The sequence below is a fragment of the Danio rerio genome, chromosome 21 (assembly GCF_049306965.1).
Source record: "Danio rerio strain Tuebingen ecotype United States chromosome 21, GRCz12tu, whole genome shotgun sequence".
NCBI lineage: Eukaryota > Metazoa > Chordata > Actinopteri > Cypriniformes > Danionidae > Danio > Danio rerio.
Genome location: NC_133196.1, coordinates 37,948,624 through 37,976,606, shown reverse-complemented (window position 1 = coordinate 37,976,606; position 27,983 = coordinate 37,948,624). Strand labels below are relative to the sequence as shown.

General features: G+C 36.3%; 1 protein-coding gene across 50 annotated transcripts; it reads left to right on the top strand.

The window, feature by feature from the left end:
• alg13 (ALG13 UDP-N-acetylglucosaminyltransferase subunit) lies at nt 1–27,918 on the top strand. Of its 50 annotated transcripts, none has more exons than XM_073934730.1 (25): nt 1–260; nt 453–536; nt 632–682; nt 904–950; nt 1,141–1,213; nt 1,890–1,971; nt 2,115–2,277; nt 3,645–3,714; nt 3,791–3,899; nt 6,722–6,786; nt 6,965–7,065; nt 7,158–7,273; nt 13,556–13,600; nt 13,703–13,799; nt 13,933–14,043; nt 14,694–14,835; nt 16,620–16,764; nt 21,069–21,104; nt 21,195–21,253; nt 25,579–25,650; nt 25,831–25,897; nt 26,065–26,157; nt 26,253–26,293; nt 27,235–27,418; nt 27,517–27,918. In XM_073934730.1, exons 1-25 carry the CDS (start codon nt 141–143, stop codon nt 27,798–27,800), a joined length of 2,457 nt encoding a protein of 818 aa, XP_073790831.1. In that variant the 5' UTR covers nt 1–140; the 3' UTR covers nt 27,801–27,918.
• Nucleotides 27,919–27,983: the final 65 nt, after the last annotated feature.

The following is a 27,983-nucleotide window of genomic DNA, read 5'->3' as shown; positions in this document are numbered from 1 at the left end:
ACAATCAGAGGTCATTTGTTGCACCTGTTGCATTTTCAAGCCCGAAAGGAAACTTTCGACCTTCACAGTTTTTTTCGCTTTTAGACGGAAAGCCGTGAAGCTCTGTATATGCGTTGTTTTTTATTTATCATTTCTTGAGGATGCAAAAAGCCTTGAAGAAGTATTTTGTAAGCATGGACGAGTACCTGGCCAGCATTGGACTATACCGAAAAATGATGGCGAGAGATGCGTCTTGTCTTTTTCGAGCTGTTTCTGAGCAGGTAATTTGAAAATAAATATTCCTCAAAATGTGACCAAATCTCGAAATTGTTGTGTCATATTCCGAAGTTTCTTGACAATGGTGTATGACAAATTTTGTGAGTTTGACGAAACGTGTAACTTACGACAATCTTAATGAACCACCTGTATCGTTTTGACCGTGCTACTGAACTGGCGTTTAAATTTGTTTTAAGCTTTATTACTCTCAGAATTACCATCAAAGAATACGAAAGGAGTGTGTCAACTTCATAAGGGCGAACAGATGCAACTTTGAACCTGTAAGTACATTCAAACTGATTTTTTTTTAGAGACTGCACAAACTTTTAACTGTATGTAAACGCTCATAACCCTGTGGTATTACCGTGTTTTTCAGTTTGTTGAAGGATCTTTTGAGAAGTATTTAGAACGCTTGGAAGATCCCAAGGTTTGTATTCAGGGAATTTTCTTGTTGTTTTCACTTAAATGTTAACAGTATGTCTTATTGTTGGTAAATGGTTAAAATGTTTATTACAACCAGAATAAAAGCCAATGATCAAAGATGTAAACAGTCAGTTTTTAAAACAATATTTTTTGTAAATTCTACGAAAGGTGTTTAAGGCTTAAGTGTTAAGGTCTTACTGTGGTGTAATATCTCAAATTTCATAGGAAACCGTAGGTCAAGTGATAATAAAGGCACTGTCTTTACTGTACAGGTATGGTTTACATCTCTTCCCCACATTTTGCTAAAATAGTTTATTCTACAAGTAAATTTTTTATCTTCTCTAACTTTTGCTTTATTTTTTGCAATACATCTGAGCTATTTAAATGTAAATTTAAAATGTAATTGCATTAAAAGAATGTTATTTTGGGTCCACATTCTCATGTGGTTGGTTTTCGGCGCAGGCGGTGCTTTGTCATTTACAGGTATCCAGGTAAGCCACCAACTGAGATTGCAGAGGAAGACAATTTGCCTAAGGTAAGCAATTATAAAACGCCCTCTGTTTTCGTTCAGAGTTTTGCATTTATTCCCACTATTCTGGCTAAAAGCTGAAACTACAGTTTCAGTGTCACTGAAATTACTCTTTAGGGGTCTCATGGTCTTTCAATTCAATTCAGCTTTATTGGCATGCTTTTTCAAATATAACACAATGTGGCCAAAGCTTTAACATTTTATTTATTTATTCATTCATTTTCCTTCGGCTTAGTACCTTTATCCGCCACAGCGGAATGAACCGCCAGCATATGTTTTACACAGCGAATGCCCTTTCAGCTGCATCCTAGCACTGGGAAACATCCATACACTCTCATTCACACACATACACTATGGCCAAAACAGTTTATTCAATTCACCTATACCACATGTCTTTGGACTGTGGGGGATCCGGAGCACCCGAAGAAAACCCTCGCAAACACTGGGAGAAAATGTAAACTACACAGAAATGCCAACTAACCCTGCCGGGACTCGAACCAGTGACCTTCCTGCTGTGAGGCGATTATGCTAACCACTGAGCTACTGTTCTGCCACGCATGCATTTTATTTATCTATTTATTGCTTATACATTACTTGATTACTGGTAATTGTCTATAGCATGCGTTATTGTTTTAAACTTATGTATGGTTTTACATTCATCATTATTCATTAAATCCAACAGATTTTACTGTGTTGCTCAAACAATGGCCACTATGACATTGTTTACCCAAAGAGCTATCCAGTAGATGCTGCAGTATGTCAGGGTAAGTTAGCAGTTCATCATATCTCAGTTATAATATCTCTTGTGTGATCACTTTCTGAATAGTTCCTAACTAGAAAGATTTTGCTATTGATTTTTTTATATTTGATTGATACATTTTAGTACTAGTATTTTCATTTCTTTCAGCCTTGCTGTATGAACTGTTGTACACTCGTGTTCTGGGAGTTGAGGAGGATGAAATACAGGCAGCACTGGAGGGATTCAAAGGAGGGGGACGACGATACCGAAACAGCCATTCTATGTGCAGCGAAGACGCAAGTTATGATACCCCAGAAGATCGTTCTCAGAGGTCTTCCCTCATTTACTTGTCTTTTTAGCACTATTCAGTTTTCATTTTCAATTTTACTGTGACTGCTCCAGTACCTATTCACTTACCATTCATTTTACAGAAAACAGCAGCTTAGACAATTTGCCTAATATTATAAAATTTTTTTTTTTTTGATCAAAACATTTTCAGAAGTAGCCTATACAACTTGTATGATTTATATTACATGGAATATAATACTTTGTAAAGAAATTACATTTTTTAAAACCAAAATAATTGCTTATAAAAATATAAATCTATTGTATCAAAATAATTGCATCTTTAAATATTACAGACCACGAAACTGTGAACGGCGATTGGTTTTTTTTTTTTTTTTTTTTTTCAAAAGAGCAGCTACTGTATTAGTAGCTTGTAGTTAAATTTACGGGTAGTGAAAAGTATCTTCTCCAACACTGCTGCTGTCCATGAACAAACCACAATAGTAATATGTTTGGTCAAAATTGAGTTTGAGAAGGGCTAAAATGGACTTTTTGACATCCGTCTTGTGACTAAGTCTCTTCAATTTTGTCCCATTTGAGAGAAACCAAACCATTAATCACATGTTAGAATAGCTGGTGTAAAAACTTTAATGCGCTTAATGCACACAGATTTGAATTTTCAGCCATGCAGCTCAAGGGCTTCTGGTAAACTGTTTCTCTATTATAAAAATGTCACATTTAAGAGCTGATTGCTTTGAATATCAGTGATCTTCACTGCCTGTTAGATATATGATGTGAAGTGGGTTTCAAATCGGACAAGAAGCACTGCACTAAGTCAATTTCCCCCACCACTTCTTTAAAATATGACTGTTTATTATACCCCAGTATTTTCAACAGAATTTCTACATTAGCCTGTTGCTACTGACAGTGCTAGTGGTTACAACAGTCTTTTATCTCGTTTTACACTTAAACAACTAAATGAATGCTTAAGTCTACTTAACTGAATGTATTGTAATCAAATTGCAACATCAATACTGTAAAACAACCTTGTAAAATTGAAAATGGTCACATTTAAGCTTTCACCGGAACTTTATCATTAGCTTTAAAATTCTCGCTGTGCATAGAACCCATTGCAGTTTTAGTGTTTGCATAGCTACTGCACTTTAACTTTTGTATGGCAGACTAATGATCATGATGTTCTTTCACATTGTCGGAAAGCACATTGTTAGAAGAATGTTTTCCAAAATGACTTCACATTGGAAATGTACTCTTAACACCTATACAAGTAATATAGGTTAACATTGAGACTGTCCAATTGACAATTTCTGAGTATTGTACAATTTAAGAAAAACACAATTAAAAGTATTGTATTTCATAACTTTAAGTTCTTTGCACTTTGAGTGACTTTTTCAGAGAGGATTGGGAGTCGAGGGGACATTGCCGCTTCGATGACAGACCTAGAGTTGGAGCTGAGGACCAAAAGGTGGCTAAAAACATACTTTATTAAGAGCTTAAGATGCTAAAGTTGATCATTTTTAATATTCTCCTCTTTACCCCAGGTCACAGAAGGGTCTGGGAAACTAGCTCTCCCATACAAGGTACTGAAGGCCTTAGAGCCAGAGCTGTACCGCAACGTGGAGTTTGACGTGTGGCAAGATAGCCGCAAAGGTCTGTTTACTTTTTAACCACAGTAACTGTTTTGTCATTTTTAAATGCCTTATTTTTTTTTTTAAAGCATAGGTTAAACAAAGTGCTATAAACATTCCTCTGAGATTTGGGTTCCTATTGACATCGCACAGTTATACAGTCACAGTTATTGTGCAAATACCACATTGCAAAAGTGTGATCCGGTTTATGGGGAGGACATTTTAGTATATTGAACTCCTTGCAATGAGATAATTTGAGCTTTGTGACATAATGTTATTTTTCTGGAAGTTGTTTAGTTGTACAAAATTAGCACACTGATCATAAATGGATAAAGCTGGATTTACTATTGGGATTGACGGGGCTCAAGCCCAGGGGTGTCTTGTTTGGTTTTGATTTAATTGTTTTGTCATGATAACGATAACAATGTGATAGGGTTTCAGTTGTAACTAATCTGCATAAACAAAAATGCACAAGCAGTATCAGAGTGGTATGCTTGGGGCGATGGGGGAGACGCAATAAAATTACAGATAGCATTGGGAAAAGGAAGTGCTCAGATATTTAAAAATATATATTACTTGATTTTTTAAACTGCACACACAGCCTGATGCTCTTGCCGAACTAACTTCATAATTCATATTTTGCTCTTCTGAACTATTTTCACTGTGCATTGTGGGACTTTTCAGGGCATGAACATTTTAGTGCACAGGAAGAATTTTGTGAATGAGGCTGCATTTAAAATGGCTAGTTGTGCTGACCGTTACAGACTTTCTATTAGTAATGAAACAAAGATGTTTGATTCCTGTCATGTATACAAATGTAACAATTTTTTTATTTTAATTTTTTTAAAACTTTTAGATGCTGTCTTGTTTTTCAGACCTGTAAATTTATTTGCCGTGCAAACTCTTCTCTAGCTGTCTTTATTCTTGTCATTGCTGTGCATTGTAGATGAGTCAGTGCACCTCGTACCATCAACTGTGATTTCACTGTGAACCCCACTAGAAATGGCTGCTCACTCAAGCAGTGCTCTTTCAGGGTATAGGGGCGATTTTTGGATACAAGTTGCTTATCTCAGCTACTATTCTAATTAAACACAGGCAAACCAGCTATTTAAGTTCGTACTGGCCCTACCAGAAACCTACTGACAGGTATGTTGATTCAAGCTGGGGTTAAAGGGCTAGTTTTCACCTGGTCACTTCATGCTTCAACAGGAGACATCAGCAAAAGCAAACAAAACTGACTTGGTAATTCACAACTGTGAAGGGATTACATTAATTTGTGTAACTTGCTCTCTTAAAAACAAAACTTTGTGCCATACCAAATGAGTGCAACACTGTTTTTTATTTTTATATTTTTGATCTGCGTTGACAGAGATGGGCTACAACGGGTTTGTGATGTGTCTTGTTAGTGTTAGTTGGATATTAATTTATAATTTTATTTTTATTGTAAAAGGCAAAAATGTAATGTAACTAAAACAAAATACTAAACCTCCTAAACTATAAATTATATATATATATATATATATATATATATATATATATATATATATATATATATATATATATATATATATATATATATATATATATATAATATTTTTTTATTTGTTTGGATACTCATTTAGTCGTGAAAAGGCATGAAATGACCAGGTGTAAACAGCCCCAAAGTCTGTAGGACAGTTGCTTTTCAGGAGTTTGGACACTCCTGCCATAGTTTTTAAAAGAGATAAACAAAAAAATATTTGTTTTGGTTTTGCTCAGTGAAACAAAAAGATGCAGCCTTGGTGGCATAATTCTTTAAAGACATGCAGACTTTATAATTGTCTTTTAATTTTTTGAATGAATTCACACAACTCAAATGCACAAGCTTGCCGAGTTGCTCACATGATTTTCAAATTAAATATGTTCTCAAACTGTTAATATATGTGTAAATATCTTGCCCTTTGACTGAAAGCGTTCTTTTGTTTTGAATCTTTTTGCAAAATGTAGCTTCTCTTCATAGAGAGGTGTCTGGCTGCAGACTCGGTGCAGATGCAATCTGAGCTGCATGCACTGCTTTTGAATGTGCTTGCCTAAGCCCACATCCAACCCTACCTGTCACAGTGGACACTAGCTCCATTAAGTGCATTGTGTCTGACACTGCATTTCTGAGAGACCTCAGCTTGCATCCTAAAGGCTGCATCCAGATACTATTGGCTTTATATAGGGAGCTAATAATAAATTACACTTTTCACTTTCTCTTTGCATGTTCTCTTAATGTCTGACTTCAGTCTCATTAATGCTACTTTATACTTTCTTGAAGTGAACTTTTGCATATCTATTTTTTTTCATTGTTTTGATGTGCTTTCTTGACTGGAACAATGAGCTTTTCGTCTGGCGTATGACTACCTTATATCTAAGACAATAAAACAAATTTTACTGGACTGTCCTGCTTTTACTGATTCCATAAGGACTTTTTATGAAATGAAATCTTTTAAGGACATTTTTGACAGTGAAACCAGAAAATATTTTAGATATTTTATCATGTATTAACACAAAAAAAAATCTTATTTAATTTGTTTTATTTTGTTTGTTGATTTTTAAGTTGTATATTTATTGTTGAAAGATTCCTGCCATGAAGATAGCCTTGGTTGCTGAGGCTGACATGGCACAAAAATACATTACATTACCTTATATCTAAGAATTGTATTTGTTAAATATGCTATGGTACATTTTAGTGTTTTAAAATTCCTCTCCAAATATTCTTTAATAAAACATTTTGCAAATTAAACGTGGAGTCATCTAAATTGTGCACAACAGTTGATTGTTGCAAACCAGTTGATGATCCTGTGTTATAATCCTTTATAGAGCTACAGAAGACCGATTACATGGTGTTTGCTGGCAGACAGTACTTTTTAGGAGATAAATGTCAGGTGGGACAAAATGTTTTGTCATGTTTAACTCAACACCATCTTACATTTAAACTACCGTTCCTCTTTTGTTATGCTTTGATACTATAAACATTTTTTTTTTGTTATTTCAATAAGTAGTCCCATACCAGACAATTGATTACACTACAGACTCTGTCATAGTGTTGTTCACTTTTGCCAGGTCCGCTTGGATCCAAAAGGAAAGTACTACAATGCCTTCATTCAAGAAGTTGGGACTCATTCCACTGCGGTGACTGTGTTTATTGAGGAGCTTGGAGAAAAGTAGGCTTCTCCATTTTTCTTATTGGCGAACAAGCTCTCTTAAATGTCGTAAATAATATTGAGTATTTAAATGTCCTGTATGATTCTGCAAGGCACCTTGTTTCTTTGACCAATCTGAAGCCAGTGAATCCTGTCCCAGCCTGGAACATAACACCAAGCAGAAAGGGAAACTCCTACAGCCATGCAGAGCAGTACCCTGGAGAACTAGGTCTGTATATTTTTATCTCGATTCATATTAAGATATGGGTACAGTCCTTAATCTTTTGTCAGTGCAATTTAGTGAGTATTTCATTAATTCTATACTATGTGCAGAACCTAAAAAAATACAAAACTGATGTAGTGATTGTACATAATATGCACTTCATAAACAGTGATTTGTAAATAAAATGCATATTATTATAAAAATAACCACAACAATAGTGATTGTGATATAAACTGTCAAGGCAAGGAAAGGGAAAACTGTTCATAATTAGGGGGACCCATTATGCAAAAATCACCTTTATTAGAGGTGTTAATACAGTTGTGTGGCAACAGTTTGTGAATATAGCCATTCACGTGGGCTTCCTCCGGGTGCCCCGGTTTCCCTCACAGTCCAAAGACATGTGGTACAGGTGAATTGGGTAGGCTAAATTGTCTGTAGTGTATGAGTGTGTATGGATGTAACCCAAAAATGGGTTGCAGCTGGAAGGGCATACACTGCGTAAAACATATGCTGGATAGGTTGGTGGTTCTTTTCGCTGTGGCAACCCCAGATTAATAAAGGGACTAAGCCTTGCATAAAGTTACAATGCATCCAGATATTCATTGTTTTTTATTATTATTATTTTTTTTTTATAAAGGTTACAGAAATTTTTCAACATTCATTCATTTTTCACAGCGGAATGAACCGCCAACCTATCAAGCACCCATTTAATGCACTGGATGCCCTTCCTGCTGCAACTTATCCCTGGGAAACATCCATACACACCCACTCACATTCATACACTATGGACAATTTAGCTTACCCAATTGGGCTGTATCGCATGTCTTTGGACTGGAGGAAACAGGAGCACCCGGAGGAAACCCACGCGAACACAGGGAGAACATGCAAACTCCACACAGAAACGCCAACTTCTTGATGTGAGGCGACAGCACTACCTACTGCACCACTGCGTTGCTTATTTTTCAACATTTATTCTACTTTTTTTTTTTTAAACAATACCCCATATTGACAACAAAAATGATATCTTTGCAAATTTATTAAAATGTGCATTTGTTGAAGTGACTTCTGAAAAATTATAACCTCAAGCCTTCAACCCTGTTGAAAGATGAGCCATCACCCGTCTGAGGTCTAGAGCACTCTGGAACTGGTTTTTATCAAGAATATTTCTGTAAATTTATGTATCTATCTCTCTTTTAATCTTGACTCAGTTCGTGCCACTGAAAAGCATCCTAACAGCTGATGCTGCACATCCAGGCTTCACTGTTGAGATGATATTGGTCTTGTGATGAGCAGTGCCTGGTTTCCTCCTAACATTATGCTTTGTATTCAGGCCAAGAGTTCTTTTTTTTTTGTTTTATGAGACCAGAGAATTTTGTTTCTCATGGTCTGCGAGTTCTTTAGGTGCATTTTATGCAGGATCTCACGGAGTTTGGCCACTCTGAGATACTGTAGAGATCTGCCTAGATTGGTTGTTCTTGTGGAAGGTTCTCTGCACTCAAAGAAATGATGGAGCTCATGTAGAATGACTGAGAATGTTTTTTGTTAGGAATAGTTTCCTCTGTATTAGTACCAATTATGTATTCGTATGCAAAATTGTGAATGAGCCCACTCTCTTGGCTGAGGAGCAATCTAACACATTAATGGTACTTCACTCTTGACATTACACAGAAATGATGGTACCATTGTTTTGTGTCCTCCAGATACTAAGTCAAACAGTCAGAAAATGGGATTTGTAATAATACTTTATGCCAGTCCTAGGGTTTGTTTTTCGTAGGTGGATTACTCAGTTAGCTGGATTTGGTAATTGATGATTTGACACAATCCAGGATCGTTTCGTTCTTCAAAACTGATTCGAGAGTTGTTGTTATAGCAACAGTTCTGGTAGCTCAAACCTGGCCGGGTGCAGGCTCATTTCATATAGACAGGAATAGATCAGGTCAGTTCAAGCAAAGAAAATATTGAAAGTATGTACAGACTTTTGATCTTTTCTTACAATAGTAGTTATACTGAATAACATTGGGAAAATAGTCGATATTTTTAACTATATATAATAAAACTTATGCAATCTGCACCCCCGAAATGAAAGTACAAAGACTGCCACCTGGTGGTGCAAAGAAATAACTTTTTGATATTAACTTTTTAGATCGCTTTAGTACAATTTATGTATGATAATAGAAATGCACAATATGTGACTTTTCAAAACCAATAATACATTTATGCAGTCATAAACATGTTTTGACAGTTAACATGAGTGATTTGATGCTTCACAAAAGTTGCAGACGCCTTTACCAATATCAAAATGTTTTGTAAACATTTTGTTATTCTTTACACCGATTAAAAAAACCCGGCTACTATAATAAGGAAAATCCGCTCTAACTGTAAAACTAAATAAATTGCTCTTGACACATGAAAAGGCCAAGCATGCAGACCACAACAAGGTGTAAAGTTATTGCGCATCATATTTAACAAACCGTTTACTATGAATTTTATGTAATTTAGCTCGCATGGATAATTGAATATTAATTAGTAGATGTCATTACCCTGCTGTGCCATCAGCAAATCATGATTTCGTGGATTGATAGATCTGTCCTTCATAACATATGCAGCGATCTCAGATCAGTTCATCCAGATGTTTTAATCTGATTCACAAACTTGTTTAAAGAACCAAATGAGCTAGAGATCAGTTATAAAGATTAAAAGATCCAGGATCTGTCAAATCATCTTAGATCATTTAAGTCAGCTACGAAGAATTTTATTTATTATTTATTATTTTTTAGAATTTCAGTCTGTGTTTTTTTCTGGTAAGACATGGATTCATTGTTGTCCATCTTTGCAGCAGACCATCCTCCAAAGGATTTAGTTTCACTATATGTGGAGATGCGCTCACCATCCTGCTGCTCATCTTGAACAAACTATGCACTCGTGGTGTCCTAGTCCTGCACCTGAATACTCTTTTGAGATGGTCCTGCCACATTCTGGACTTTCTTGTTCTACCCTGAAGACTAATTACCAACAAATTAACTTCTCTTCATCAAATTCATGAGAACTGGTTTGATTTTGGTGCTTCTACTAACAGCAACATCCTTGTCTGCGAATCCATTTTTTTATTTATTTATTTTTTTGAGCAAAGCAATTATTGACAGGACATGTTTCTTTTGTAGGTAACCATAGTTAATGAGAAAGGCAATGATTTCAAGAACCACCCTACTTTTTCAGTTTCCATTCTGTTCTATCTTAGTCAGAATAACATTCTGCTTTATAGACCTTTTTTTTTTTAAGAACACAACTATTACCCATAAATATTTTTGTGTATGCGTGAGGAGGATGCTTCGAACTTTCGGCTGGCAGCTAATGTGTATTAAGAGTCACATTTGGACAGCTTTAAAATGATAGTTTTAATCTAATTTACTTGCTTTTAACATATTTAAACTTATGCTGCTATCGATCAGCCCCACCTCCTGGACTGATATTTTAAAAAATACAATCTATGGGATGGGAAACGACTGCTGTGAGGGATTTTTCCCTCATTTGCAGACGGCATCTTGTGCCGTTTAAATTAAGCCTTGTCAACATTTTCTTTCAAATATATAACCAACCAAAATAAATGTATTTCACCAAAATGTTTGACACACACACCGTAAGCACTGTCCTTCTTACACATTGATTGACATTGCCTGAGCTCGACAGGTACATTTTGATTGTCAGCTTTATAAAGCCCGAACCCATTTATAGCCTGACATTATTCAACTTTGTCATCTTCCCTGTCAGCTTGCTTGTACATACATTGCTGTTTAGGGCTCTACCGTCATATGCAGTGTATGAGTGACCGCGAAAATACCTTGGCGGCTAGAATGACCATTGTTTTTGAACCTGAGGCTGACCTGATTGATCCATTGCAGGGATGGATTTTAAGATTGCTACATTAATCGAATTGCATCACACGACTATTCATTAACTGCACAAGCCAAGCCCCGCCTGACCCGACCTTGTCTAAAATCATAGAAATTAAACCCGATCCCATCAGGTCCCGCCGGGTCCTGTCAGGTTCGGGCAAAGATCTTCAGCTCTAATCATGACTGAATTTCAATCCATTTACGCATGTTGACATAGTCAAGAGATGATTCATTAAGGTTGAAACTGAGCACGAGCTGTTAGTGCCATACTGGCTAGAGTGTTTCAGCAACTGCTGATATAGTGAGATTTACACAAGTAGCAATCTCTAGTGTTGACAGGAAACTGCAACAAAAAAAGATATAGGGGTGGAACGATACACTCAGCTCACGATACGATGTGTATCACAATATAATGTTCACGATTCGATATGTATCACGATATTTGGAATAAAAATTGAAAATTAAACTGAAATGCAAATTTTACCAAGTAAACTATTTTTTATGTATTTCTTTTGTTTCAGCTTGTTAAACTGAACCTTTTTAAGAAAATAAATTAAACAGGCCTGTCTCTGGAAAATAAAACAATTTAAAAACTTCTTAAAAATATTATTGAAATGACAGAGACAAAATTAAGGAACAATTTAAGTAAAGGTGCAAATAAAATAAGCTTTCTATTCAATTGAATTTAACAGTAAGAGCTTAAGTCTTTGCTTGGTCACTTGCGTTTTTTGTGTGTGCACATTTCCAGGTATTTAATTCATATTTAATTAAATTCATTTAGAGATATCTCTAATTACAATTGTGACTAGTCAAAACTCATTTAGAGATATCTGCAAATATTTTTCAATGGAAGTCAATGGAGGAATATGACTAGTCATATATTTGCAGATATCTCCAATCTGATTTCGTACTAGTACAATTGTAATTGCAGATATCTCTAATTGTCATTCTGGCTAGTCGAATTATAATTATGACTAGTCAAAATATAATTAGAGATATCTCTAAATATATTTATGCATAGTCAGAACAAAGGTTTAAATGCTAAAACGGCTTGCCACACGCGTGCGTCGATCATAGTCCGCCCTCTGTAGTAAAAGCTCACGGTCACCTCACGTCATGTGTGATTTTGCGGCGGGAACATTAAATGAAGACAGAATGATATTTTAGGGTGAATTGTACCTTATAAATACAGTATGTGACTCTTTCAACACCATCAGAAGGTGTCCCTGTCGCTGTGCAAAGTATGTAAATCACTGTGAAGACTTTATAACTTAGGATGTTTGACCCAGTATGCGTGTCAAAAAGCGGACGAGTCTAAAGCAATGACTGTACAACCGAAATGTTGCCAGACGTCTGATTTTGAGAGGATGGGCCATCCTCTATTTCAGCTCCACTCATCTTGGTCTGCTAACATTACTGTTGCTGCAATTTAAACTCACATGCGACAGCAGGTAGAACGTAGCTCACGTGCAAACAGCTCAACTAATAAGAGAAAACGAACGTCATATCGTAATCAAATTGTCAAATTCTATAACCTGTTGAGGCTGGTGGTATAATGTGGTTGTGAGCATACTTTAAAAACTTAAGCTTACTGAATACTGGTGTGAACCATGTCTGTCAATTTGTCACCGGTGTACCCATCTGCAGAATCATCAGATCTCAAACTAGTAGAGCATTTTGGGATATTGTGAAGTGAGATGCCTATTATGGACAAATGTGCAGCAAATGTATTATTCCATTATGTCAATATTGACTTAAATCTTTGAGGAATGTTTCCAGTACACTAAAAAAATGGCAGTTTTGAAGAGGAAAAGGGAGTCACACTGAGCTATCAATCTGTACCAATTTAAACTTTTTTTAAAATCCTCCGTTTCTCACTAACGTTTGAGTGCCATTGAGCGAGTACTTAAACACTGCTGATTGGCCATTGTGTTCACATGCTTAACAGAAATGACTGTGATTGGCCATGAAGGTCATTTATTGTTGTTCACCAACTGCAAACATGGATATAGGGACACTGGAGAGTTTTAAGGATCAGTCAATCCATCAGCGAATTGCTTTTATGTCAGTTCATAGGCAAACCAGCTGATCACCAATCACAGACCTTCACAGGCCAATCAGCTGTTTATGAACATGCTCAGTTGTTAGCAAATTTCACTACTGAACTTGATACTTTTCACAACACTAAACTTTAGTAATTCTGTTTTGTGCGTGTACTGTATTAAGTGTAAGGGCTGGATATAGCTTTTTATTTATTTATTTATTTTTTATTAACTAAATTTGTGTTATTAAAAACTATGAAATCTGTGAAGTTTTGCACCGTTTGTAACAATTTAGAGCAATGAAGCATGCAGATGTATACATTTGTGGGTCATAAACATTTTCTTCTTCAAAGACCCAGAGCTTCGAGGACGGCGACGGTTCTTCAAGAAGCCTCGTGGTAAGGAGATGTTGATGGCAGTGTCTTTCAGTCGTCCTCAGCCTGGCTTGCCTCCTCGTCTGCAGCCTGGGCCAGGAAACATTCATCCTGTCCGTTCTCCAGGGGTGCACAGTCCAGCTCCTCCTCCTCCCGGTCTGATTTATGAACACTACCGACCCCACCCTCCACCTAGACAGCCGCGTGGGTATGGACCACCCAGGTTTGTCAAACTTCTTTTACTATTCCTTTATTCAGTATTGCATTTTCTACCATGTTTATCATAAATTCTGTCCTGAAAAATGTATGAATTTCTTTTTTTGTGGCTCTTTTGCCACGTCTATATTTGTCAGAAGTTCGGCCCGATTCCTGAACAGACACCATCTTATTGGACCAGACATGGCCTATTATCCTAGTCCCAGCAAGCGCTGCTACCAGAGTTTTGATAACTACTCATTCAGGTCTCGGTAGGACAACATTTACTTAATTAGAAATGGACCTGTGAGTGATGCCGTAACATTGATTTACTGGGTATCGATTCACAACTGAGTTGTAAACTATGACCGTCTTATAAAATGGTTTGAATAAAGTTATTACTCTTTAGTTTTACCTGCCAGAAGTCCATAAACCTTGTTGAAAACATTTTCAAAGCTCCATACAACGAAAATCTAGAACAAACCTGAATCAATATATGGAAATGGAATTCCATAAGCCTCATCCCTGCGAAAATCAGGCCAATATGAACAAAAAAGACTGTTACATTGCACACAGGATAATTATTATGCACACTCAAAGTGATGTTTCCTAGTGAGATTGCAACAATCAATTTTTTTTCTCATTTTTTATTTTTATTATATCTATAAAAAAACTCCTATTAAACTTACTATTAATGTAGGAATCATACTGTATATGACACTGTAAACGAGCTTTGTCTTACTTCCTTTGTATTTTCATCATGGAGGTACCAAATTCCAAAAAAAATTAATCATTTTTATTTGTGTAAAACTGCTTGCATTTTCAATTTAGTGGGCTATTTGGTGCATCCTTATTGATTTTATTTATTTATTTTTTTATTCTGTTGCTTGCAAAGTCAGTTAAAATTGTGTATCTATAGTAGGAGTCGAAGGCAGATGCACACTTTGAATAAAGAGTGTCTAAGCTGTGTTCCTGAGCCAGGAGAGGAGACCCAAGACATGGAGGGAAGCATAACCTTCTATGAGCTTGAAGAGACTGATGAGGGTGCCTTCTCACCAATATCGGTGAGACAACAGTTCTGCTTCTAGAACAGTGTTAAGACCCCTTCAGACTCGCTTAACAATCAGTATATTGGCATCCACATACATGCACAATAATAATTAGTTTTCTGTTAGTGTACACTGTGATTATATTGACTGCCAGTTGTTACACCTGTATTGTTACAGTTGTGTGTATTTCACTTTTTTTAAGAGTATGAACAACTATTTAAAGGGCTATTAACTGAGAAACCAGAATCCTCTTACTCTTTTGACATGCAAGAGTGCATAAACATCCTTTATTTAGGCCCAGTTTACACCAGTGCATTTTAGCTTTAAAACGATGTTTTAGAATAAAAACGTTCCATGTCCACACTAGCGTTTCTGAAAAGCTTGCGTCTCCACCAAACCACTAAAAACGCACATCACATGACCACACACACTCTGCCATGCACTGCAGCCTATCTAGCCAGATGAGAGCTGTGTTCATCAAGGATCTCCCACTGGATCTAATCTCATTATATTTGTTAAACGTGATGTTGTATTCATCTTGTGTTCTATATCTAATGACATATTCCCCGACCTTGGTCTTTTGAATCTATTACTTGTTCTTAGGTAACGTGTTTTTGCTGAGCGCAAAGACAAGTTAATAATTAATCTAACCACATACATTCTGCATATTGACTGATTGCTTGCCTTTATTTCTTATAATGTATAAACTTATTGTACGTTATACTTTTATAATGGCCATTGTTGATCATTAAAACTGATATTCAGCAAAAGAGAGGGTATATTTGTATTTTCAATGAAAATTAAAGGCAGTAATGTTAGGCTCTATTTTGTTACAAACATGCATACAGTGAAGATGATGGTCATAGTTGCAGTACAACGCCTCAACATTTCTGCTGTCTGTTGTTAATATCAAAATGAAAATAGCTGATCCTTATCATGTTTTTATTTTATTGTTAAGAAAGTGAAACAATGTTGCCAGGATGATGTCAATGAGGTTATAAAGTACACTGTTCTATTTGAAGATTTACCTGGCATGTCCTCGGGAGCCTGTTATCCATATCAAACTTGCGAAGTCTGAACTTACAAGGAGAGGATGCAGAACTTAACTGTGTGTAGCCTACTTAATATTGAGGAAAAGCCCCAATCAGAAAGGTGAATGTTGGCAGCCCTGTCTCAGTTTTCCCCCACACTGAGACAGAGCAGCAGCGTTTTAGAATGAAAACGGCCTCTTTAGCATTTCCAAAACGCTGTTTTCGGCGCTCAAACTCCAGCGTAGTGTGGACTGATAGCGTAACCGTAGCAAAACTTATGCATTTTAAAACTAAAACGCATTAGTGTAAATAGGGCCTTAGATTGCAGCTGGGCAGTGATGATTGGTTGAAAAGAGAAAACTTCACAACCATCTTTACTATCATATCTTCACAACAAATCTTTGAAAACTGATAGCACACCTCTTGTGGCGACCCTGCATATAAAAATTTACTTATGTACTGATGAGCCATTATATTGACCGAGCCGTCATTGCATTTGGCATCATCTGTGGGGAGTCTACAATTGGCCATATCCATTCAAACAGACAGTTGTGATGATGAGGCTCAAAAACAGCAAAGGAAATATCTATTGCTTCCACGTTATTACTTTGATGTAAAAACAAAATTCATTATATGTGCACCACAGAGAATATTTAACAGTAGTTCATGACTCCTTTTAAAGCTGTAATTGGTATCATTGTAGTTATTGTGTATGGCTTTGTTTTGATGCTAAGAACACTGTTCTTGTCCATCTTTCTATGCCTGAAGGGACAGGCAGTCTCTAGCCCGATGGTTCCAGGGGCCACTGCTTACTGGGTGCCAAGAGTTCCCAGTCCGATTCCTCCCTCAGGCAAACAGGCCATGACATCATCAGAGGAGGACCCTGATGAGAGGAGTGCTGGTGGTGATCAAGGTGAGGCCAGAACCTTCAGACAATTAAATGATTATCCTTAACCACCAATTAGCAGAATAAAGTTATTTACTGTTAAGTGGGTTAACAAACTTATAAAACAAAGAAAACAAACACATAAATGTAAGATATACGTAAACAGTGGATAAGTGCATTTAAATTCAAGGTTCTCAACAGGCATGTCACATCCGGCCCGTTGCTCTTTAAAATGTGGCCTGCTGCTGCGGAGACTGATCAGCTGTTGCTGCATAAAGTGAAGCAATAGAGCTGTTTCACGAACCGTCATAATTCTGTTTACGTGCCCTCATGATGAATACAGAAAACATTCACAAAGAATGCATTTTCTCTTAGAAAACGTGACACGGTAGCGCTCGCCAGTGATTCAGCTAGTTTCCTGGGCCCTGTTTCAGTAAGGAGGTTTAACTAACTCAGTTTAAACTTAAACTCTGAGTTTTCGGTTTTGGAATAGCTGATCTGAGTTGTCAATCAACTTTGAGCAGACCAACTCAGAGTTGTGCGCACACTGCGACTGTGAAAAGGCATTATCAATAGAGCACAGATATTACGAGTGACCATGGCAACATCTGTAAAAAAAATAGATCAGCATTTCTGTCTCCAGCTGAACTTAATGTGCTCATGCAAAGATATAGCAAATATGACCATATATTTTGAAAAGCAACACCACTGCATCAGTGAAACAGACGGTTAGCGTGGGAAAACAGCAGCTCAAATTAATGCGGAATTTTACATTTAAAGTATTTAAATATCATGTATAATAAAATAAGTAATATTATCTGTGACGTTTATAAATTATAAATATGTTAACTTTTACACGTTGATCAGTTTTAGTAGATTTAAAAGTGCACTTGTGTGTCTGCCTTTTTTATTGATCAAGTGAAAGAGGTTAAGACATTTAGATTGTAAGCAGAACTAAAAAAAATATTGTTTTTAGAACGAATAATAATTCCATTAATCTAGTTACAGTACATGTCAAAGGACAGTGAATTTAAGAATAATTTATTTAAAAAGGACAACCCAGTATCATACATGACTTTGTTATTTGTGTGACTGAAATGTAGGCAATAGCTGTTTCTATGCAAAAATATTAATTAAATTTATGTGCAAAACTGGAATAATGCATAAAAGATGTGCGAATAAAGCAGCGTTTCCATCCAACGAATCAAAGAGAACAAAATCGACCCTTTCTGATTAACTGGTGCCAAATATCAACACTAAAAACAGAATTTACTGCGGTAGAAGAAGCTGTGTGATTCTTTTCTTTTTTTAGTAAATGTACTCGTTCCTTAGAAGACAATGTTGACACACATTGAACACATGGGGGCATATGAAGCCATTAGACGTGGAGAACAGACGCTCTTAACTCTCTGGAGGTCATTAATAATATACGTTAATACTGAAACAGTAAAGGTGTTTTAGAATGACCAAAACAGTATTTTCAATGTTCTGCAGTGTGCTCAGCCTGCTGGTTTGTATATTCACACACATTTTCATCATCATCTCTTATAACAAACCTTTTTTTAATACACATACTGGAATTTGTTCAGTAAAAGTGTTTTTATTGTAGTTTATGCACATCTTTTCTTATTAAATAAAAGTTTATCCTACTCCGTTATGCGCATGTTTTATTATGCGTATTTTCAAAAGGTATGTGCATCATGACGTTTCATCAATTGTTTTTTATGTGCATAACCAAAATAAGCATTAAAATAGGTGGGTGGAAACGTAAAGCTAAGGCGAGAAATACCGCTTCGCCTTTAAAAAGAGAGGAGGAGAGTTTAGAGAATAAAACCTACCACAGTAACTGACTCTAAATTAAAGTTACCTCTTTTCAGAAACAGGCTTGACTTATCCTGCCATTTTAAAAATGAAAACCCAGAGCTTCCCTCATTTCAGGATTAAAATACTTTGAGTTTTCACTCAACGTCCTTTCTGAAACGGATACTTTGTTTACATGTAGCAAATAGTCATGACACCAAGCGCACAACTTTAGTCCCGCCTCTGAGTTTTTCTGAATGGTCCACTTCTCTGAAACTGACAGTACGTGTCACAAATGAGTGCTGCTGTGGGTGAAAGTTTAAATTGTTATCTTCACACGGCTTCTAAACCTGCTGTGCTGCTAAAGACTTAAGTGTATAATTTTCCCGCATATCTGTAAACAATGGAAATATAAATAAGATATTATCAGTGTTGTCTACAAACATATAATATTGCACAGCTGGATCCGATTCCTGGATGGGCACTGTGCTGCATTTTCAATAGATTTCAGTTTTGAAGCTTACTGAATCTCAAGTTTAATACGTACAGTAATTTTTTCTCATTGTTTTAGGAGAGGGCTGAGATAAATGTTTGAACTATAAAATTCCTAATTAGTTTCTTGATTATAAAGTTTTATTTTTAATTGTTTAACTTGTATTTTTGCATAACAATAAGTTCTTCAGCTTTGTAGCTGAATGTGACAACACTTATGCCTGTTAATGACCAGAAAAGGTAAGGACTGGAGATTTGATATTATTTCTGTACCCAAACCATGAAGCCAAAACAGAGGTACATACCGACCTGTGACACCAGTGTACCGTTACACCAATATGAATGCAAATTTTTTAAATATATATTTTTATATACATTTAATGCTTTAGAAAATATGCAATGTCAAAACAAAACAAATGAGTGTATTCATGGATTTTTAAATAACTTAAATTAGACATGTATAAATTTATGAGACTACTGTGAACACCGCCCAATCCTTATGAAACCTTTCATTATGTTTTACTGTACTTTGGCAACCAAAATAAGAAAAGTGGATAATGAAAACCGTATCTTTAACTCTGTGTGGTAATTTAAATTAGCTTTAATGGAGGTACTTGGAAAACCATCGTCTTGTCTTTCAAAAACCTTCTTTAAACAAATAAAAAATGTTTAAATGTATATAAATAGCTCCCTGTATCTCATGTGATTGATACTTGGACCTCAAGGCCACCGAAGTTGATACACTGATTTAAACAGTGTATACATATTATCATATGTATGGTATTAATACTATTTAAAATATGTAATTGTATGGAGACCCGGGATGCGCTGGTGGGGGAAAATAACTGGGTGGGAGAAAAAATAAACAGTAATAGGAAAATATATACTTTTTTAACATTTTTGGGTTTTCTTGCAAAGATTGCGTTTTTACAACGATGTTTCGTGAGGGAATGCAAAGATATTTTACATTCCCTCGCAAAACTGTTTTTCCACACACACTTCCTGTTCACTTTATACATGTCAACCCTCCTGTTTTTGCCAGTATTTTCCCGTATTTTACCATTCTATCCCACTATCATCATATCATTATTTTCTCATATTTCTCATATTTTTAATATTGAAAGCTCGCTAAAATTAATATAAAAATGTCTGCATTCACTTTCTTTCCATTTAAGCTGTGCGTCGATCATCGCCATTCGAATGCAACCTCTGAAGCAGCAAATACATGTACAAGCGCTGACTGACATCGCATGATAAACTGATTCCAGATCAGCTTTTGTACACCATTTAAAGTGACACCTTTGTTATCAAGAGCACTTCTGTTATTAAAGCAGCAAATGAATCTCTCCTTTTGCTTTGTTTGATAACAGAGGTGTCACTTTAAGAATGCAAAGATCTATAATGAAAGCATTCCATTACTTTAAGTGTTTATGCTCATTTAAGAGAAAATTAGTTGTTCAAAATAAAACACACAGGACATGCATGTTTACATATTATTAGGTGTATTTGTCTGTTTAAACAAACACCCGTATCCTAAAGTGTCCTGCACTTTAGTTCCTCTTTAAATGGTGCGTAGAAGCTGATCTGGGATCAATTTATCATACGGAGCGCATCTGTCAGTCAGCGCTTATACATGCATTCGCTGATTCAGAGGTTAAAGGGCGATGCTTAGTGCAGGGAGATGATCGACTGGAGGGTTTACACGTATGAAGTGAACAGGACGTGTTTGTGGAAAAACGCAATACATCTTTGGGAGGAACACAAAAACTTAAAAAAAAATAAATAAATGTTTTCCTATCACTGTTTTTTCCTTCTGCCAAGTTTTTTTTTTTTTTTTTTTTTTCCAGTTTTTTTTTTTCCTCACCATCACGTCCCTTCTGGGTCTCCGTATTATTGTGTACATTGTTGTGTACCTCAATTTATTTTTGTTTACACTTGAAACTTTGACATTTTTAGACTTTGCACACTTTCAAATAACACTGTATAATGTCAGCCCATATGCATTTGATAAATTTTTAATCAATAATTGTTCTGTCTAGGTGAATACTCTGAGGAGTACATCTACTCTGCCGCAGGTTAGTTCATTAATGCCACAAATGTTAGTGTTGTGCACTTGTGGTATTTTGTGTGTACTGAAACTAACATTTGTTTTTTCTGTATTGCAGAAGCAGGTTATCAGAGTCCATCAGTGTATGCAGCAGCAGCAGAATCTACCACCAACCTGGTACTGATTTTTAAAAAACAAAAATTATTTATTTTATATATTGAACATTAATTGAACATTGTCCTCCTTAGATTTGATTTTAATTTTTTGCGTAATAAAGCCCAACATGCTTATCTTCAGCCTGAAGCAGAGGGATACTTGCCACAAGCAAAGGATGCCTTATTCTGAGTTTTAGTTTTTGGTTTTGTTAAATTGAAGGCAAAGCTGATATAGATGGAAACCAAATTAAACTATATATATATATATATATATATATATATATATATATATATATATATATATATATATATATATATATATATATATATATATATATATATAGTGCATCCAAAAACAGTATTCATAGTGCTTCACTTTTACCAAATTTTTTGTTACAGCAAATCTGGTACTGAATCTACCAAAATGAATTAAATTAATTTATTTCCTCAATTCTACACACAATACCCCATTATGACATTATGAAAAATTATTTTTTTGAAATTGTTGCAAACTTAATAAAAAACCTGAAAAATCACATGTACATAAGTATTAACCACCTTTACCATAAAGCTCTAAATTGAGCTCTGGTACATGCTGTTTCCACTGATCATTCTTGAGATGTTTCAGCAGCTTAATTGGAATTCACCTGTGTTAAATTGAGTTGATTGGACATGATTTGAAAAGGCATACACCTGTCTATATAATGTCCAAGGGTTGACAGTGCATGTCAAAGCAAAAATAAAGCATGAGGGCAAAGGAATTGCCTCTAGACCTCCAAGACAGGATTGCTGGGGAAGGTTACAGAAGGGAGGTGATCAATAATCTGGCGGTCACTCTGTCTGAGCTCCAGCATTCTTCTGTGAAGAAAGGAAAACCTTACAGAAGGACAACCATCTGTGCAGCAATCAGGCCTGTATGGTAGATTGGCCAGATGGAAGCCACTCCCTGCCTGGAATTTGCCAAAAGGCATCTAAGGGCTCTGACCATAAGAAACTAAATAGAGACTAAAATTGAACTCTTTGGAGTGAATGCCAGGTGATACATTTGGAGACAACCAGGCACCCCTTATTATCAGGCTAATACCATCCCTACACTGAGGCATGGTTGTGGCAGCATCATGCTGTGAGGATGTTTTTTAGCAGCAGCCAAAATATCAATAGAGTGGCTTCGCAACAACCTGGTGAATGTCCTTAAGTGGCATAGCCAGAGCCCAGAACTAAATCCTACTGAACATTTCTGAAGAGATCTGAAAATGGCTGTACACCGTTGCTTCCCATCTAACCTGATAGAGCTTGAGAGGTACTGCAAAGAGGAATGAAAGGTGTGGCAAGCTTGTGGCATCATATTCAAAAAGACTTGAGGCTGTAATTGATAAAAGGGTTTTTTTTTTTTTTAGGATTTCTTTTTTTTTTTTTTACATTATCATGGTATATTGTGTGTAGAACTTTGAGAAAATAAATAAATTTAATCTATTTTGGAATAAGGCTGTAACACAAAAATATGTGGAAAAAGCGATATGAATACTTTCCTAATGTATTGTAGGTTGGTGTATGCTCTATTCAACAAAATGGCGTTAACCACTGAGGCTGTTGTTAGACTGATAAGCTTTTTTCAGGAAAAACAACTGCCTGAATGTACTTTTTATATGGCTACTTGCCATAAATAACATCAATTAGAAAAAATATTTGGTCTCATTCCCTAAACGTGCTCATGTACGTATATAAATGTTAAAAGGGCTGTTTTCAGGAATAAATCATGATTTATCAACATGTTTGTACTAACATTTATTATAAAGGTACAAAAATATTCAAAAGCAACTTGTACCAAATGTACAAAATAGTCATGTTTGTCCAGTGCCTTAATGCATATAAACCCCACATATAATTAATGGGGTTGGAAACACCTAGTTTTGGACACCAATATTTCATTAGTATGGTGCAGGGTCTTCTTTAGCTACCAGCGCAGTGTCAATTTGTTCTGGCAATGTCAGATACAAGTACTGGACAGTGGCCAGAGGCATTTCGAGCCATTATTCTTGCTGAATAAGCTGCTTCTTGCTCAATGATATTTACAGTAGATCTGGTGACCTGTGCAGGGCGTGGTTGATGTTCAACTTCCTTTCATGTTCAATAAAGCACTCTGTCACCAGTCTTGCTTTGTGTGCATTATCATCCAGATAAAAGACACTGCCTTGTGTACAGTGTTAGAACCATTGAGTGCACATGGTCCTCCAGAATGGTTTGGTGGTCCTTGGCTGCGGCCATCTAGCACAAGTGTTGGGCCAAGGGAATGCCATGATATTGAAGCCCAAACAATCACTGATCCTCCCCCTGTGGTATTAAAGGGTACCTACAGTATGGTGAAAAATCTAATTTTCAAGCTGTTTAGATAGACATGTGTGTAAGTATAGTGTATAGACCGTCATATGGGGGTGATATAAACACACACATTATTATTATTATTTTTTTTTTTATTTTATTATTTTTTTTTTCAATTTAACAACAAAAACAGTGGACCAATTGGATCGGTTTTCAGAGTGATCGCAACTTGACGTAGGAGTGCGGTCCCCCCGACCACCAATATTGATTGACAGGCGCGTCCCCATATCACATCCGCCATTTTCAGCGTGTGAGTCAAAGCGATATCACTAAACGAACATCCTTGGTATATTTTTAGATGTAAAGCTCATTAGGCTCAACACAAGATCAATATTATCCACATTATCGCTCTAATCAGAATTATTGTTTGAACCTTTTGGTAGATTTGCAAGCGTGTACTTTTCATTGCGTCTTCTTTAAACTTCAGCCGTTTGCATTTCTCGCGTACACAGAAGCTCTCTGTGATCTTAGGTGCAGCTGGAAAAGTGCAAGTAAGTTGCCTCATGTGCGCTTCTCTCCATTGGAAGTAAGACCACAAACTTGCCTGCAGGTCGCACACCAGAAGCGTGGTTATTAGTCTCTGTGTACAAGCTCGGCACTTGAAATTAGCACACAGTTGGCTGTAAAACTATACATAGACGCATGATTTTGTACTCTCTGCTTGGTCTGTGTCCGAGTCGTACATGTATCCCAGCTTAGCTTCTCTCTGTCTGCCTATCTGTTCCAAACACAGAGCGTGAGAGCTCTTGGCTCCGCTCCCTTGTTACGTTTGGCGGGAAACCGAAAAAGGTTTTCATGTGAAGCAACACGCCCCTATAACAGTGAGCTGTGTACCCCCCAACATAACACTTTTGAACGCATTATAATAAAAACATCTGAACTGTGTGTTGAACTGAATCTAAACTGGCACACTTAGAACCATAAAAAAAGCGGTACTGTGTGTGTGTGTGTGTGTGTGTGTGTGTGTGTGTGTGTGTGTGTGTGTGTGGTAATTAGATTTTATTAATTGGTTTGTCCACACAGCGACCACCTGCTCTATCTTTATGTACATGGTTATTTATTGGGTCTCCTCGTGTTTGGTGGCATTGCAACTGACACTGCATTTTTAGATAGCATAAAGATATTTCCTGAGAGCGATGGGGACTGAGCAGTCATTAAATCACACCAAATGTTTTGACTTAGTGCACCTACAGTAACGGTGCAGGTAGATTAATATTGCTTTAGCATCATGAGCATTGATACAGAGGTTGCCTAGCTTCAGAAATCACACAGTACTCTGCTCTTTTGAATGGAATTTTGTAAAGTCAGCAAAAATGCAGCCTGTTGCATATTGTGTTTTCAGAACTGAAAGTTTGTTCCATATCCAACATCAGACCTTCCTTGCCCTTTAAAGTTCTTGTATCTTGTTTTTTTGTCTTAAGTCGCCTCTTAATTCATAATGTGTCTTATTTTCTCTTAACAAGTGCCACTTTGTGGACAGTCCTTAAATGGTGTGTATTATGCAAATTACTAATATTGTGCATGTGTGGTCATTTAGAAGATCATAACATCTACATCACATAGGTGGTCATCGCAGAAGAGTAAATTCAAGTTTTGAATTTAGATGGAAAGTTTTAGAGTTCACTTGCAAGTAAAAATTTAAAATGTATGCAGTTACTAATGAATGAGACCCATTGTTCTGAGCCTTAATAGTTTAATTATTTAATTAAATGCAAAGCTGGTAAACTAAAGTCACTATTTGGTCACAAGATGGCACCAAACAGTCAGAAACATTGGCGGAACATATACGTATTATATGAATGTGACTGTCAAGATGATTCAAAGAACCCGGATGAGTCTGTTTCAGCTGTTGTTAACTTGAAATATCCAAATTACATTTCATGGCAAGTTATTCCGTGTAAAACATTAACATTAAAAAAACATTAATTGGCATGAATTATATTATATAGAATGATATTTTTCTTGCAGACCATTCAAGAAGGGAGTTCTCGTGCGGGGTCGCCACAAGAGGGTGTCGCTACCTACAGTTACTCACAACAGGTATGCTTTAGGTTTTCATAAATTAGTTAATTTAGGCCATGTTCAGATGAGACTTGTGTAAGTCATTCATTTCAGGTGGTTGTGAAGTCATCTGTCCTCTCCTCTTCTCAACCAATCAACTCCGCCCCGGCTGCCATCTTCACTTCAAACTCTTCTTCTTCATCCACTGGGAGCTCCCAGACCCCGCCAAACTCCTTACAGCCCAACAACATCCTAACACCAGGACAGCTGCCACCTGGCAGGCCAGGTAAACCGTTTATATGGGTATTTTTTTTTGTCATTGGTATTTGCATCTAATTATTATTGTACAGAGTAATTAAGACAGTCTTCCTACATGTTTTATCCATTATTTATCCATATATATGCCGCTACAATTTAAATATATATAAATATATACATACAAATTTTAAGCAGTGCCATGGTTTGTGAATGAGTTGGGAGAGCCAGTTGCCATGGCACCTCCTCCACCCTACTCTTATGACCCCAATGGCAGCGACCTTCCAAGAGGTAAGTGGGAACACCAATCTTCTTTATTTTTTTTTTCTGGCAATTGTGTTTTACCTTTTACGTTATGTTTCTTTTCTTCTTTTTTTTTTCCTCAGATTGTAAAGTGCTCCAGTACTACTATAATTTGGGTGTTCAGGTATAATGTACTATAATGTGCTATACATTTTCACTTAAAATGCATTTGTGAAACAAAAGCATTAGTTTAAAAATTTAGGCATGACATTCATGATTTCTTAAATTTACTAAAATATGTATTTCTTTAAAAATAGCAGTTTAAATTTACATTTACACTGAACAGTGACAACTGAACTTGGTAGATAGCAATAATACATGGTTGTTTGTTCTTTTTAACCTTAACAAAACTACAAAAAAAAGATTGCCAATGTTTTCACTGACCAAATTAATTTTGATTTCAATGGTGTTTGACATGGTGTCACATCAAATCCCCTTTTGATTACAGTGTTTATTTATTTTGGAATTAAGGATGTTAATTGTTTTACGCAGTTTAAGCTTTACAAGCAAAACATTTGCCCAATTTTATGATTTAATATATACAGAAAGCTGCTCAACAGTTGATTGTCTGATTCTCCTTTTAACAGTCACAGTTTCCCATTTTAAGTGGAGACAGATCTTAATAACAGACTGGCTAGTAAAGCACATTCAGTCTGTGCTTGTGTAACCACATTGCTGTAGCATTCAGAATAAGACTTAACCTAATCATATTGTCTTGATGGTAGTGTCTTGAGGGTGTCATTGTCCTCTTGAATTAAGCCTTTTTGTAAACTATGCATTTGAATATACAGGAAGCTAGTCATCCACTTGCTAGATGATTTTTCATCCATTTCTCAGTCTATGTTCACTGTAAACTCAAACTGTACATTGTAAAAGCGCTATATAAATTAATAAACTTAAATTGAATTGTTGCATTGAGATTTGTTTTTTTTTTTTCACAAATCATTTGTCAGTGAATACACTATTTTTAGTTTTTTTTTTATTTAAATAAGTTAAATTTAAATTGACATGTTACATATGTTTTTTTCTTTTATTTTAAATTTGACCATGAAATTTGTGTTCCAGTGGTATCAGCAGAGTTACTGGCACTCTATGGTGCACTTGCAGCAGGTATATCCACATCAAGCTGCAGATGCTCAATTCCAGTCTTACCAGAGCACAGCTCCTCCCGCTGACCACACAGTCCCCCAGGCCTACCCTGATTCTGTCCGCATGTGCCCGCACCCACAAGGAGACATGCCCAGCAATGGTCAGCATGTCTCTTCTCATCTTTAAAACAAATTATTACACTTTCAACTTTCATTTTTTCCACAATGTACACTCACACCCCTGCCCTCCTCTCTTCAGGTGCACCTCTGGGTATGGAAAATCCTCCTACAGTGGTCCCTGGCACGGTGTTCTATCCTGTGGTGCAGGAACAGTGTGGCCAACCGGCACTTCACTCTACCTATGACCCCTACATGCCTGTGCTCTCCACAACATACCACTACCTCACTCCCTGGACTCCTGGTGCTGCCCCACATTCCCGGTTCCACCACACCACTTACTGTCCCTCTTCCTCTCACCCCCCTGTCAACTATATCACAGCCCCGGGTCACCCCAACCATCTGCCACACTCACAGTTTGTCTAAGTCTTGATTATTAGCATAAATGTTTGTTTGTTTGTTTGTTTGATTGTTAATTTGTTCTGAATTGTTTTAAAAAATAAGTTAGTTCTGCACAAATAAAAAAACAAGAAAACAAAACAAAGTATTTTTGCATTCTAAGGTTTCAATCTAAGAAATAATTTAGAAAATAAATTAGAAAAAATGTAT

Bases quoted from the DNA above. Each gene is read 5' to 3' on its own strand.
- alg13 (XM_073934687.1), top strand. From the start codon at position 141: ATGCAAAAAGCCTTGAAGAAGTATTTTGTAAGCATGGACGAGTACCTG. The intron at 683-903 runs GTTTGTATTCAG...CAAATTTCATAG, and splicing joins AACGCTTGGAAGATCCCAAG to GAAACCGTAGGTCAAGTGAT. The intron at 21,254-25,578 runs GTACTGATTTTT...TTTTTCTTGCAG, and splicing joins CAGAATCTACCACCAACCTG to ACCATTCAAGAAGGGAGTTC.